At 47.6% G+C, this 14,566-nt stretch overlaps 1 protein-coding gene across 6 annotated transcripts in view; it reads left to right on the forward strand.

The window, feature by feature from the left end:
- SEC16B (SEC16 homolog B, endoplasmic reticulum export factor) overlaps window positions 1-14,566 on the forward strand; it is a 47,848-nt gene that overhangs the window by 22,408 nt on the left and 10,874 nt on the right. For all 6 annotated transcript variants that reach the window (XM_005880265.2, XM_014528369.1, XM_014528370.1 and 3 more), the window contains 8 exons: window positions 634-769; window positions 1,171-1,401; window positions 3,482-3,579; window positions 5,496-5,577; window positions 9,382-9,499; window positions 10,613-10,724; window positions 12,537-12,642; window positions 14,211-14,351. In XM_005880265.2, the coding sequence (XP_005880327.1) occupies window positions 634-769; window positions 1,171-1,401; window positions 3,482-3,579; window positions 5,496-5,577; window positions 9,382-9,499; window positions 10,613-10,724; window positions 12,537-12,642; window positions 14,211-14,351 (1,024 nt within the window). The remainder of the gene's footprint in view (window positions 1-633; window positions 770-1,170; window positions 1,402-3,481; window positions 3,580-5,495; window positions 5,578-9,381; window positions 9,500-10,612; window positions 10,725-12,536; window positions 12,643-14,210; window positions 14,352-14,566) is intronic.

The raw sequence follows: 14,566 nt of genomic DNA on the forward strand, positions 1-14,566 counted from the left end.
TTCTCTTTCCTCCTAGTTGTAGAACTTCCACTCAGCCAGCCTTCCTGTGGTTCTGGATGATGTCCGTTCCGTCTTTTAGTTGTATTTTTGAAGTGGTTGTGCGAGGCAGCATTCTCCGGTGTTTACCTATGCCACCATCTTGGTTTCTCTCTTATTGAATAGTCTTAAGCAAATAATACTGCCTGTTTATTGAGCACTTAGTATATGCTACATAGCTTGCTAACTTCTTTTTTGTATGGAGGTAGATTTTTTAAATTATTCTGATCTCAGGGGGAAAAGCTGAGGCTCAGAGGAGATAAGAAAGTTTTGTCAGCTGAGATGTGGCAAGCTAGATTTAAGTCCAGGGTTGTCTGACTCCAAAGAGTGCTCTTGCCTGCTACCCAAGTCAGGTATTTCAGGTCTCGGGGCCTCAGTCTCCTCATCTGTAAAATGGAGAGAGTATATGCGAGAATCTCTGAAGTTTCTTCCTGTTCCACAAAGAAACAACTGTCCTGTAGCTGTAGACTTGTTATCCCTGTCCTGGTCCTGGCTGGTTGGGGCCATCCAGCACCCTCACACTATGGGAGGAGCCAACGGTCCTGCATGGGGAAGAGTCTGCCCGCTCACCCTCCGCTCCCTGAAATCTCTCCATAGGGAAGATGTCCACAAGGTGGACATCATGACGTTTTGCCAGCAGAAAGCAGCTCAGAGCCGCCAATCCGAGACACCAGGGAGCAGAGACGCAGCTCTGCTATGGCAACTGTTGGTTCTCCTTTGTCGACAGAATGGGGTGAGTATTACCCCTCTGATGGGTGGGCAGGAGCAGGCTGTATTGAAATGTAAGCCTTCCTGGGATAAGTATGATTTGGCTTATGACATAATAATAAAAGTTAATAGTAAAGAAGCAACCAGATTGCTCAGATGTCAGTGCCAGTTGGCCAGCACTGACCTTCACTTTGCCCTTCTCTACTGGCCTGGGTTGTGGTGAAGGTGTTGGGTTACTGCACCAGCCAGATGATACTCCTATGAGAGTGTGCGCATTTCTGATAACCTTTGTGGCACCTGAGTTTGAGACACAGCAATCCAGTGCTGGCCTCCCCAGGAAGAAGGCAGGCCCTCCCGTGCCTGGCCTGCCCCCACGAGGACGAAGAGGATTCTTTCTCTCTCAGGATGACCCTCTTTGCCTTGCAGTCCATGGTGGGGTCTGACATTGCGGAGCTGCTGATGCAAGACCGCAAGAAGCTGGAGAAGTACAAGAGGCAGCCCCCGGTGGCCAACCTCATCAACCTGACCGATGACAGCTGGCCAGTGCCCAGCTCAGGGACCCCAAACCTGCTCACTGGGGAGATTCCCCCGAGTGTGGAGACACCCGAGCAGATCGTGGAGAAATTCACTAAGCTGCTCTACTACGGAAGGAAGAAGGCAAGTGCGCCCCCGGCAGGCTTGGTTTACAAAAGTAACCACTGTCTGTCCCCACCACTCAGCCCTCCAATTAGATGGGGAATATATATTCATTTCATAGCACTGGAGTTCAGGAAGGTACAAAGAAGAAAATAAAAACACCCATAATCCTACCACTAAAAGGTAACACCAGTTATCGTTTTGATATATTTATTTCTAGCATTTTTTCTATGCATATATATTCAAAATAAAATAAAATTATATATACAATTATTTCTTTTTTTTCTACAGTAAATACTCTCATGGCATTAAAATGTACCATTTAAAAAATGGTTGGATAGAGTGGGAGGAGGTAGAAGAGAGTATAAGGAGGACAAATGGTGATGGAAGGAGACTTGACTTGGGGTGGTGAACACACAATAAAATATACAGAGGATGTATTATAGAAATATACACCTGAAACATTTATTAACCAATGTCACTCCAATAAATTCAATAAAAAATAAAAAAAATTTTACATGAGTAAAAAAAAACTGATTGGACAATATTCCACCATATGAGGGCATCATATTTTATTTACCCAATCCACTATTGTCAACTATGTGGGCTATCTACTATTTTGTCACCCATTATAAATTATACAATTTGCACACGTCACATAAGTCTTTTTAGGATAAATTTCTAGAAGTGAAATTACTGGGTTGAAGGGCATGCACTTTTTAAAAGTTCTTCACGTATATACTAAATTAGTTTCTGGAAAGTTTGTTTACAAGCTGTACCCCCACCAGCTATATCTGAGGTGTGCCTGCCAATATTGAACACTTTACTTCAGCAGATGAAGTGATGTCTTGCTTATTCTTTTGATATGTAAATTAGACAACGTTATTTTTACATTATTTCTTTACATTGTTATTGAGCTATATTTGATAAATAAAATGGTAAGCTATTTAAAGTGTACATTGCAGTGATTTGATATATGTATACATTGTGAAAGGATTCCCCCCATCGAGTTACTAGTAAGTGACAAATCCATCACCTCACATATTTACCTATTTTTGTGCCTTGTTTAATTTTGAAGTCAAACTCACATTTTACAAAAGCCTTAAATTAACTTAAATATTTGAATACATGACTAAAATGAATGTGAATCAATTTTGTTTAAAAAAATCAAAAGATAAAAAAAGATATAATGGGGAACTGGTGCCCCCACCTCTTCTGCTCTCCTGTGAAAGCAGCCACAGGTGGCATGTAAATGAGTGGGCGTGGCTGTGCTCCAGTAAAACTTAATGGACATAGACATTTGACTTATATATAATTTTCATGTGTAATGAAATATTGTTCTTTTATTTCCACCCCCGCTCATTTAAAAAATGTAAAAACGATTCTTAGCTTGTGGGTTGAATTTAGCTACATTTTGTTGACCCCTGCTCCTTATACTATATACATATCTTCCTCATTATGTCTTATGGCTGCACAGGTCTCTATAGACAAATTATAATTAATTGAACCCTTATAGATTGACATTTAGATTCTGTCCAGTCTTTTGCTGTTACAAACAATGCCTCAATGACTACCCATTGCCATATGCCTTGTGTATGTAGTATAGGTGTGACAAATTTCTAGATGTGGAGGTGTTGGGTCAAAGGGTAGATGGTTTGTAATTTTGGTAGATAATGACAAGTCACCTTGTTAGAGGTTGTACCAGTGTGCTCTACCAGTAATGTATGAGGTTGGTTGAATCTGGGGGTGCGGAACCCCTGGATATAGAGGGTGACTGTACCATCTTGCTACTTGTTTTATTTTGAGACTCAGTCCTGGGGGGGGAGGTGCTTCTCATTTTTGATGCTCAGGTTCATAAAAGTATTGTGTAACTTTTGCTTGCCATAAGGCTAACTGGAAGCTGTGTTTGAGGGGGAGCTAATGAAGCAGCATGATGGATTTTGACAAAGTGGAGGCTGAGAAAGGGACAACTGAGAAATACATGCCAGTTAAAGCCCATTTCCCATCTGAGGCTCTAAGAGTCTTCGTGCTCAGGGGGCAGTGGTACCTAAGCACGGGGGAAGGTGAGCGAGAAACATTCAATGTGATGCTTTGTTTTCAGGAAGCCTTGGAGTGGGCCATGAAGAACCACTTGTGGGGCCATGCTTTGTTCCTGTCCAGCAAGATGGACCCCAGGACTTACAACTGGGTCATGAGTGGGTGAGCTGGGGACTTGCAGTGGAGACCAGTGGAGCAGAGTGACCCCCACCCAATGCAGGGGACAGTGGGGAGAAATCCAAGATGCATTGAGAAGCCCCCACTCCAAGCATCTTTCCAGTTTCTGTTTTCTGAGCTGGATGTAGCATTTCTCTTCCCCAGATCCTCCTAATCTGGATGCAGACACATTCTACCTGCCAAGCTGAATAAAACATTTTAGTAATATTTCCCAGAGTCAGGATTTCCACAGAGTAAGTGGGTTTCTATATTGTGGTAGCCTTCTTCCTTGGGAGGGGCTGTTCTAGATAGTTCCATCAGTGAGGGAATACAAATGATCATGTGAGGTTAACGGACAGAGCCTTAGGACTGAGGATTAGTACATGTCTGCTGCTTAGTCTCGCAATGGAGGTATGGGTGCTGAGCAGAAGGTAGGGATACAGGTAGCAGGACCACCAGCTGTGGTAGGAAAGGGGGTTATGGGACTGGGAATTAGATCAGGAAGTCTTCATCTAGGGTGGTGGGAGTTGATAAGACTGCAGGGGTATGTTTAGTTAGAAATCATGCCAGCACACCAAGATCCGGGTGCCAGGTGGACCAGGACAAATGCCCAAACCAGGATGAGATAGGAATGGAGGTGTGAGTACACAGCCAGCAGTTTGGAATAAAGCGAATGAAACAGCAAAAGAGCATCAGGGTCACTGGAGGTGGTAGGTGTCGGGGTGCTGGGGAAGGTTTTTGAATAGTCCTTTAGGCTCTCGTTGCCTCCATGGATGGGACAGATCTGTGGCAGAGACCCTCCCAGGAGAAGCAGGCTTGGGTCAGACGGTGAGACGGACGGCACCTCACAATGTTCATCTTATAGTGTTGGTTCAAGCTGTGAAGCTCCCCTCTTAGTTTCACTTTATTTAAATCGGCCGGGCCTCCTGTAGAGCAGAGGGTTAGCTAAGAAGATGGACATTCTAAGTTCAGTCTGTGGCTTAGGCTGTCCCACTCCCGGGAGCCTGTTCTGCACGATGGCCTCCCTGGAGTCCCTTCCTTACACCGACCCTCAGTCTTCCCAGGGCCTGGTACCCCCACGGCACCCCGTTCTGTTCAGGGGCTGGCCTGGTGGAGAGCACCAACGCTCCATTGCGACATGTACTCTGAGCCCGCGAGGCAAGGGCGCTGTTAAATAAGTCGTTGCTCTGGGGGTGCTTCTCCGGGTTTTGGAAACCAGTGTCCCACCTCCCACATAGTAGCGTCCTCTCGGCTGCAGATTTTTGCCTCGGGCCATTGATTTTCCATGGTGCCCGGTGAATTGCGGAAAATCTCTGTTTCTGAGTGTGCTTAAATCTCAGCTCAGCTGTGGAGCTTATCACATGGCCGTTAAGCACATCCTTTGGTTTGTCATCATGACCGTTGCTGGTCTCTGTTCTACGCCTCTCTGGTTACTGAAAATGGCTATTCAGTGCTTAGTAAAAGCTCTACAGACCCAGGCTAGTGGTGGGCTGGGCTTGGAGGAGGGCTGCTGCCGTGGGGGGGAGGGGGCTGGGAAGGAGGGGCCCACAGGGAACAGGTGCAGGTTAACTGATAGGGCTCTCAGGGACCCTTTGAAACATTGGTGGGTCATCTCCATGATGGAGAGAGGCCTACAGAAATGGTTGCTCAAGAGTTAGGGTGTCAGTGCCAAGGTGCAGACAATCTCCCCCAACAATGGGACCTGCCTGGGGTGTGTGGTGGAGTGAAGATTCTGTCTCCCACCCCCCTACTCTCCCCCCAAAAGTGGGCATGACAAAAGCACAGCAGAAAAGCAGTGGAACTCTTGTTCCAAAAGAAGCTGCTACAATCAGATAGAAATGTATCCGAGGCCTGTTCCTCATTGGCCACGGGTTGAAGGCTCTCTTGGCTTGGTCACTGCTGATGGTCACCTCTCTCCACAGTTTCACAAGCACACTGGCGCTCAACGACCCATTGCAGACCCTCTTCCAGCTCATGTCGGGGAGGATCCCACAAGCAGCCACGGTACCCTTTACCACCCCAGCACCCCGAGGGTTTAGGGGGTGGGGGCTGCTCTGGAACAGGGGATGGCTTTGAAGATTAAAAATCAAGATAATTGTTTGTTAATCACTTGCCATGTGCTAAGCACTCTGATGAGAATTACGTCATTTAATGTGTGGAGGTAGGGATGACTGTCCCTGTTTTGCAGTGGTGAAAACTAAGGTACAGAAGTGTGAGAGGACCCACAGTCACAAAGCTAGTGAGCAGTGGAGTCAGGATGGGCCCAGGTCTGTCTGATTCCAAAGACCTTGCCAGTCCACACTAACACAGCTGCCTGCTCTGTTGTGAATAACAAGAGACTGTCCTCTAGGCTTCTGTCGGCTACTTTCCTTTTCCTCCATTGCACCTTGATCTTCAAAGCTGGACTCAGAATTTACACATTGTCTAGAGTTGGATATGGCTCAGGTGACATCTGAGGCCAGCCGGATGCTTTTTGCATTTTAAGAGACGAGGTCTTTTTGCTCCAGCTACTCCTTCCTTATGTTTGAAGTCTAGTAATGAGGATACATCTTGGTTGATAGTCTCGGTCAGTTTTTTTCTTGGGATGCAGGATGCTCTTTTACTATGTGAATTCTTATCTTACAGTTCAGAAAAGTTTTCTTGAATTATATCCTTCAGTATTTGTTTTGTTCTGTTATTTTGATTTTCTTTTCAGGAACTCCATTTATACACATTTCATATATAGGTGAACTATAGATATGTGGATTGTATACAGGGATGGGCAAAAGTAGGTTTACATTTATGAATATGTGAAAGTTAATAAAGCTATTGTAATAATCATAGCCTACATGTTTTTTTTCCACACGAACCACTGTAAACCTATTTTTGCCCACCCCTGTATATAATTTTCTCTTTAAAAAACTTTATTATTTGTTTCATTTCTTTTTTTTTCTCCTATAATTTCTACCCTGCACGTCCCTGATTGTGTTTTCATCAGTGTCTTTTAGTTTTTATGTCCTTTTCATTTTGGTCCTCATTTCTTTGGTTTTTCTCCCACTTCCTCCCTGAGCTCTGCAGGTCACATGTTACCTCCTCCTGTTCCCACCACTTCTTCCCTGAGCACTCAGAACTGAGCTTTAGGCCCTTGCTTCTCAGAAGTTGTTTCATCACTTTATTTTACTTAAATTCATGAGACAATATTTGGTGACAATCTTTGTTTTATAACATTTTATTTTTTTCTGGTGAATGTGCTTTTGACCTTCCATTTGTTTTTTATGTTACTTCTCGCCCTTTATCTTTGCAGCATGTTTGTGCAGACTTTGTGCTTGTTGCTTTACAGGAGTCGAGCCTTCCCTGGCCCAGTTATTTGTGGGAGGTTCGTGCTGGGAGGGACTAGGGCCCTATTCCAGGCACCTGGCGCTGCCCGCATCTCCTGGTGTTTCCTGTGAATGTCTGTGTGGCCTGCGCTGCTCCTCAGCCAGTGGAGGTGGCTGGGATCCTCTCCCCCTGTGTTCTGCCTGCTTCCTCCTGAATGCACCTCTGTTCACTCGCCATCACTTGGCAGCCTTTGCTTGTATTTTGAGGTTGGCGTTTCTGCCGACACCTAGCGTTGATGAAAATGGGCCTCACGCTTTTGCTTTTTGGTTTTTCTTATTGCGTGTGCACAACTCCACACAAAGGAAAGGGAAATGATGACTTATGTGCCCCATCATCAAGCCAACTGGTTACACTGGAACACAGAGTCCGCCTCCCAATTCAGCCGAATGCCTGCGCTCTGCAGTGAGATTGCATCATGGCGTAAAACGCAGGAAATGATGCGGTCAGTGTACGGCCCCGTGGCTCAGGGCAATGGCAGAGTTAGCTACATGTTCCCTACTTTTAGGTGAGAAAACTGGGGAGTCAGAGGCGATGTGCCAGGGCCGTATTTGATCTCAGTGTTGGAGAGTTTCTTGGCCTCACAGCATCCAGTAAAAACTAGACCTTAGTTACTTGTGAGGAGCGGTGTAGTGGGGAAAAGGCACGACCCCCGGAAAGCACAAGCGTGGGCTTCTCGCACAGACTAACCTAGCCGCTGCCCCTTCCTGCCGTGTGAACTTGACCTTGTTCCTTAATCTCAGAGCCTCCGCTTCTCATGTTTGTGGGCATTTTGATGCCTAACCAATAGTGTTATTGTGGAAATTAAAGGAGAGAGACTATCTGAACACATCAACCATCATGCTTGACTTATTGAAGTTAGTTAATCAGTATTTGTGTTCTCTCTCTCTCTCTCTCTCTCTCTCTCTCTCTCTCTCCACAGATCTACTTTACAGTGACTTTTAAAAATCACTTGTGGAGGAGACAGAAAAATGACTTCTAAGTTTTTGTTATTTTTAGCAAAGGCTTTTGTTTTGTTGTGTTTGTTTCTTTAGTTCCAGCAAGAAAGAGCCTGGTTCACAAGTGAAGATGGGGATATAATAGCACCCAAAGCATGGGGTTGTTCCCAGGAGAAATGCTTAGCACAGGGCATGGCTCGTGGTCCGAGTGTAATAAGTGAGAACTGCTATTAGGATTGCGACTTATTATTATCTTCATTCTCATTCACACTGCATTGCCCAGATAAACAGTAACTATAAAATGGAGTCGGCTAAAGCTTCTTTTGTTCCTTGGGATAATTACAAAGACCAAGTAATTGTGAATTGTTTTGACCTCCTCATCTTAGCTATTACTGTCAATCTCCTGCTCCACCCGCTCTATGTAACAGTCGGAAGTTAGGCTGTTCTGCACAGCACCTCTTTTCTTTGGTGTGTGTGTGTGTGTGTGTGTGTATGCGTGTGTGTTTATACCTACATGTAATTTATAAAGTGAAAACCAAGTGTGAAGTGCTTTACCTAGCCATGTGATTTTAATATCAACAGTAACCCTCTTAGGTAGAAATTATGATCTCCATTAAAGAGAAGAGGAAACAAAGGTTTAATCACATTGAGAAACTTGCTCAAGGTCACACAGCTAGTAAGAGGCAGGAGTCCAGTTGAATCCTGGGCCCATGTTATTTCTTTGACATTATGTTGTTTCTTCATTGATGTTTCCTGCCCTGAAATTCCCCTTCATCCAGGAGAAGGGTGGCCCGGGGCCAGAGGGTAGGAAAAGCACCATTTGTGTGGGGCTTCGTCCTACTTCCACATCTTTGTTTATACTTTACTGCCTCCTGGTGGAGATCTGCTCCTGCATTGTCACCGGAGCGGGCCAGGCACAGCCCTCAACTGGGAATGAATGGGGCTGGGCCACTTGCCTTGGGTTTTTCATTCTCCAAGTGCAGATGGAAATTAGATTTCATAGGGTTGCTGCGAAGATTAAATAAGGTGACGTATGTGAGAGGGCTTTGTAAAACCAGGAAGTATTAGCTCTTTGTAAGGTATTAAGGAGCCCAGTGTCCCCCTGACTTCTAACAGGCTAATGTGGACTCTTCTCCTCGTGAGCCCAGGGTGTTTGGTCTTCCTTCTCCCACTGAAGCATCAGGGTTTTATTTTCATTTTGTCCCTAGCTATTGGGGCCTGGGGACACCAGGAAGAAATTTGAAAATTAGTGATTAATAAAGTCATTTATCTATCTTATCCCCAGGTATGTCTTTCTGTATGTATATGTATCTGCCTGTCTGCCTATCCATCCTCCTCAGGGTTTTGCTCTTTAAAAGGGGATCTTGAAATCAACAAATGGCAGTATTGCAGGCAGTGTGGTGGGTGTTCCCTGAACTCTTCCAAACCAGGACATAGACAACAACCTCCTTTACCTCCATTCTGGCCAGCGCTACTTTATTGAATAAACCTTCATTTTTTTCCCGCTGCTTTTCAGTGTTGTGGGGACAAGCAGTGGGGAGACTGGAGGCCTCACTTGGCTGTGATTCTGTCGAATCAGGGTGGGGACCCGGAGCTGCACCAGCGTGCGATCGTCACCATGGGGGACACCCTGGGTAAGCAGGCGTCGGCACCGTCCTCCTCCTCTCCTCTAGGGTGGCCCCAGGCCCAGCACACCTGTGCTCGGGTTCTTGGGTTCTGTGTGGGGCCCAAGTGTATACCTCAACTTGCCTTTGACCCAGGAGCCTCAGTGTTTTGGGGACAGAAACTTCGGGGAAAGGAGTGTCCTTCTGTCTTCTCTGTTTCCCAGAAGTTCTGCAGCTGTAGGAGGCTCCTCTCAGCAGGGGACCTTCTATCTCTGGTCAGACTCCCCTGAGGATGAGCTAGGACATGAGGCATGTGGCCTCCTGTAGCAGCTAGTCCTGCAGTGATCCAGCTCAACCAGACAGGAAATTCTATTTGTGCCTGAACCACCCTGGGTAATTGTGGAGTCTTTATTTCTATCCTCTTCCTGTGAATGTGGCCTTATAAACGCTTAAGGACTATTGAACGTTTCGGATCAGTGGCTCTCAGATTTGGTCAAGGGGCAGGACATGGAGAAATCATGGTTCTCTCTGTGCAACTCTGTGAAACGTAAAATAGCTTTGTGTAAGGTTGTGCCAACCCAGATGGCAGGTCACTCCACAGCTGGGTACAAAGGGAACCTGACATTTGTTGAGTCCTTCTTGGGTGCCAGGTGCCTCCCTGGGTACTTTACCTACTTGAATTAACTCAGTTTTGAGGTAGTAGAACATTTTAAACCTGGGAACAATTTGGTATTAATGTGATTTTTATGAGCCCTGAGAAAAGGCTGGTATTGTTTGATTTTAGCAGGGACTGCATTAGTGCCCCAGGAAGCCTGATTTAAAAACTGTCCCTCTCAATGGAACTGTTCCAGCTCAGGTGTAGGCATGTCAACTTGCTTTTCACCCTCAGGAAGGACAAAAATATTTAGAAAATTCCTAATAAAAAATCCATTAGGAGGGACGTGAAACAGTGCCTTATTGTGGCTGAAGAAATTACAATATAATGTCTGCAGCCATAAATGTGGTGGGAGAGGGACGGAGTGGGGTTTGGGGTCTGTGAGGCTTCTCCCTCTGGCCTCTGAGCCACTCTTCACATCTCCATCCCACCCGTGATGGGTGCCCACGTGGGCGTGTTCATGACTGGGGCTTTCCCTCCTCCTGCAGCTGGGAAGGGGCTGGTGGAGGCAGCTCACTTCTGCTACCTCATGGCTCACGTGCCCTTCGGCTACTACACGGTGAAGACGGACCATCTGGCCCTGCTGGGCAGCAGCCACAGGTATGTGATCTTCCGGGGCAAAGGAAACAGGAAGGATGTTTTCTGGGGCATTGATTTAGCCCTTGGTGGGTTTCATGCCTCCATTTTCTTGTGTGAATTTCAGCTACCACCGGTCCCGTCCTCTGGGGTTGTTTTCTGCACGGGTCTGGGCAAGGAGATGCCCAGTGGGTGCCGCCTCACACCACCAGGTGGCCTTTGGTGGGAACGGGTGCCCTTGTGTTGTATTGTGCACCGCCGGCCACGTGGTGGCGCCCTGGGTCCACGACCAGGGACTGTTTCTTATAAAATGTTAATGTGAGCACCTTGCAGCTGTGTGTTAGGCCGCCCTAGGCAAAACTGGAAAGTGGAAGAAGTTGATGTTTAATTCCTACACCCCTGACTTGGCGCACAAGCTACTGATTTGGTGCACAAGCTACTCGAAGTTCCACTTTTCACTTGTTCTCTGTTGGCTGTAACATTAGGCTTTTCACATAGGAGGACTTTAATAATCCCCTAGCCTAGACAATGAGTAAAAGAACAAAAATGCCAGTTTGCCCCCTAGCAGTCCTCCACGTTCTGGACCTCTTTTCTCCTGCCCCTGTAATAATTAAGGTATCCTGAGCTCTTACCAGGATATTTATTTGTGCCAGTCAATTTATTTGCATTATTTCCTTCCATCGTTACAAATGGACCTTCTAGCAGTGGTTCTCAACCTGTGGGTCGCGATCCCTTTGGCGGTTGAACAACCCTTTCACAGGGGTCGCCTAAGACCATCCTGCATATCATATTTACATTACGATTCATAACAGTAACAACATTACAGTTATGAAGTAGCAACGAAAATAATTTTATGATTGGGTCACAACATGAGGGACTGTATTTAAAGGGCCAGAGGTTGAGAACCACTATTTTTTTATCTTCACTTTATAGAGGAGGGAAACCAAGACACAGAGAGGTTAAGCAACTTGTCTAAGATAGCACAGCTGGTGTGGGGTCAAGTTGGACTTGGAATCCAGACTGTGCTGTACCAAACTGCCTACAACTGTAGAAACACCCGTCTTATTGCCTGCTCTCTCAAGGCCCTGGTCTCCGATAGCACATGGTTAGCTTGTCAGAGAAGCCCATCTTTGCCAAACGTGACAGTAAGAGTGTGCGGGTTAATCTGCCTCCCTGCTATATTTGTATTATACCAGGAAATGCCGGAGATAGAGTCGTAAACCCAGGGATGGCCCTGGAGACTGGTGAGCTGCTGAGGGAGAGATTTGTGGCACTAGGGACTCTGGTCACAGTCACCCAGCCGGCTTCCTCCCTGGCTGAGTGAACATCCAGTGTAGGGACCGTCACTGGGTTTTGGCTCAGCAGTCTCCCCATTCTCTGCCATGCGTCTCTGTTTGGTGCTCCCGGAGTGTCACATGGCTCCCCCTTTGGTGCCCTGTGGCTCAGGCTGGGAGTGGCCTGTGACAGGTGCACATCCTAGGCTTGCAGGGCACCCAGGTGAGCTCTCAGCGTGTTTCAGAGGAGGACGCAGTGCCCCGCCCTGCTGGGAGGGAGAGCAGCCTGCCTTAGGGACCCTCTAGCAATGAGGGCAGAGGCCCCCCCTCTCCCCACAGTGTGCACCCCATCCCTTCCCGAGGGCTGGTGCAGGGCAGTGTTCTTTTCTTTCCCCTGGAACGGAGGAGAAAAAGCCTTCACTCTGGAGGCCTGGCTCTCTTTCCTGGCCAGGACAGACCCCCTGCCAGGATGAGTGCAGCTGGTGTTCAGCCATCTACTAGGATTCGAATTCCTCCCCCGCTCTCCACCTCAATCTCTTTTATTATTATTCCCTGGTTTTAGTCAAGAGTTTTTGAAATTTGCAACCACTGAGGCTATCCAGAGGACAGAAATCTTCGAGTACTGCCAGATGCTGGGCCGCCCCGAGTCCTTCATCCCTTCTTTCCAGGTAACTGACCCCCCAGGGCCAGCACCGGGGCTGTGGCAGCGGCTGCGGGCAGCTGGGTCTTTAGCTCTGCTCTTTGGCACATACTAGCTGGGCTAAGTCACCTACCACCTTTTCCTCCTTAGCTTGGGTGTGGGAAGGATTAGGGTTTCTTTCTAGGTCCCCTAAACGTCTGCATTTTAAGATATGAAACTAAAGGCGGCAGTGGCCTCTGCTGGAGGCTCCCGCCTGGCTCCTGGCAGGTGAGAACCCTGCCTGGGTCCTGGCTGCGCAGCGCTCTCTCCCTTGTCCTGGGCCCACAGCCACCCTGCACGGGGTGGGCATAAAGGCCCCACTCTGGGGAGCAGAGGGGCTGCAGGCTCTGCTCCCTCTCCTGCTGGCCTGCTTCTCTGACCTCTCTCCACTCCTCCTGCTCTAACTCTGCAAATTCCTCCCTGTTCTGTCCTCAGCCCCCACCCTCCTTTCTTCCACCCAGGACTTCAGCTGTGCGGGTGGCGCTGTCCTTCACAGGCTCTAACCTCTCTTCTCAACTTCTCTGCTTGATGCCCTGCTGTCACTTTCAATTCATAAAGCCTCCTTCAGTGCCGGCTCGAGTGGCCCAGAAGTGACACACACATACACACCCCACCACATGGAACACAAACAAAAACCTGCAAAATGAATGAATTACTATATACAGGAAAATGGCCCTATTAGTATCTTCTTTCAGAGTTTTCCCACAGACTCGCCTTGTCCAGCTCCTTGGGGTGCAGGCCTCTAGTCTCTTGCTCCCTTCTTGAATCAGCCGCCTCTGGTTATCGCGGGGCTGATAGTAATGAGATTAGCCAGTTCTGGTGAATGCGTTCTACATGCCTGGCACTGGGCTATTATGCTTTTCATGTGTTATTTGTAATTCCGTGAGACCGGTGTGATGACCCCCATTTCACAGAAGAGGAAACTGAGGTTCAGAGTTATGGGCTCACATCTCTTGCACATCATTTGTTCTAAGTACTTTACATGGATTATCTCATTTAATCGTTATGACAACCAACGGGTAGGTAGTATTATTCCCATCTTGTAGTGAGGAAACGGAGGCACAGAGAGGTGGGTAGCCAGTGTTCCACACCCAGCATGGAGCTGGGATGTGAACTTGGGCCTGTCTGTTTCCCAAGCCCTCATGCTCCATCTCGCCCTGTTGTACATGTTTCTGTGAATGTGAACCTACGTTTGTCTGGCGTTAAGCCCCTGCACCAGAGCCATCTTTTCTTCTGGTGTATGTCCCCCTGGCACCTGGTCCTGTGCCCCATGTTCACTAGGCTCTCCAGGGATGCGGGCTGCATTTCCATGGTGACCAGGGCCTGGGGAGACTGAGTGGATATGACTTCATCCCTTTGTCTAGGAGCTGCAGGCTGCGCTTGGACTTGGGCCCATGCGCAGACAGAAAGCCCCCATGGCACGGGCCCTCTTTGATAGTTAGATGCCAGAGTTTGAGGAATCTGGCAGGCAGTTGACTTCCAAGAAGTCTTTTCTTCATTTCTTTCTTTCCATCCCTGCCTGGGTAGAGAATTCATTGGCCCTGTTCCTCTTTGCAGGTATATAAACTCCTTTATGCTTCCCGGCTGGCAGATTACGGCCTTGCGTCCCAGGCCTTGCATTACTGTGAAGCTGTGGGCACGGCCCTCCTTAGCCAGGGAGAGAGCAGTCACCCTGTGCTGTTGGGGGAACTCATCAAGGTGAGCTTCTCAAAGGGTTCTCTGCAGCTGTTTTATCTGCAGCGTTCAGAGCAAGCTATTGCCAAGCGGCTTAGACTCCACCTTTCATCGCCTCCGAGCCTGCTGTAAAATAGGAGCCCGAGGTTGTCTTTGACCATGCACGCATGCCCAGATGTGATAAGCAGAGGCCTGACATTGTGCAAAGAAGGATGCTGTGGGCAGGGACGAGGGGGAGA

This window comes from Myotis brandtii, unplaced genomic scaffold (assembly GCF_000412655.1).
Source record: "Myotis brandtii unplaced genomic scaffold, ASM41265v1 scaffold630, whole genome shotgun sequence".
Taxonomy (NCBI): domain Eukaryota; kingdom Metazoa; phylum Chordata; class Mammalia; order Chiroptera; family Vespertilionidae; genus Myotis; species Myotis brandtii.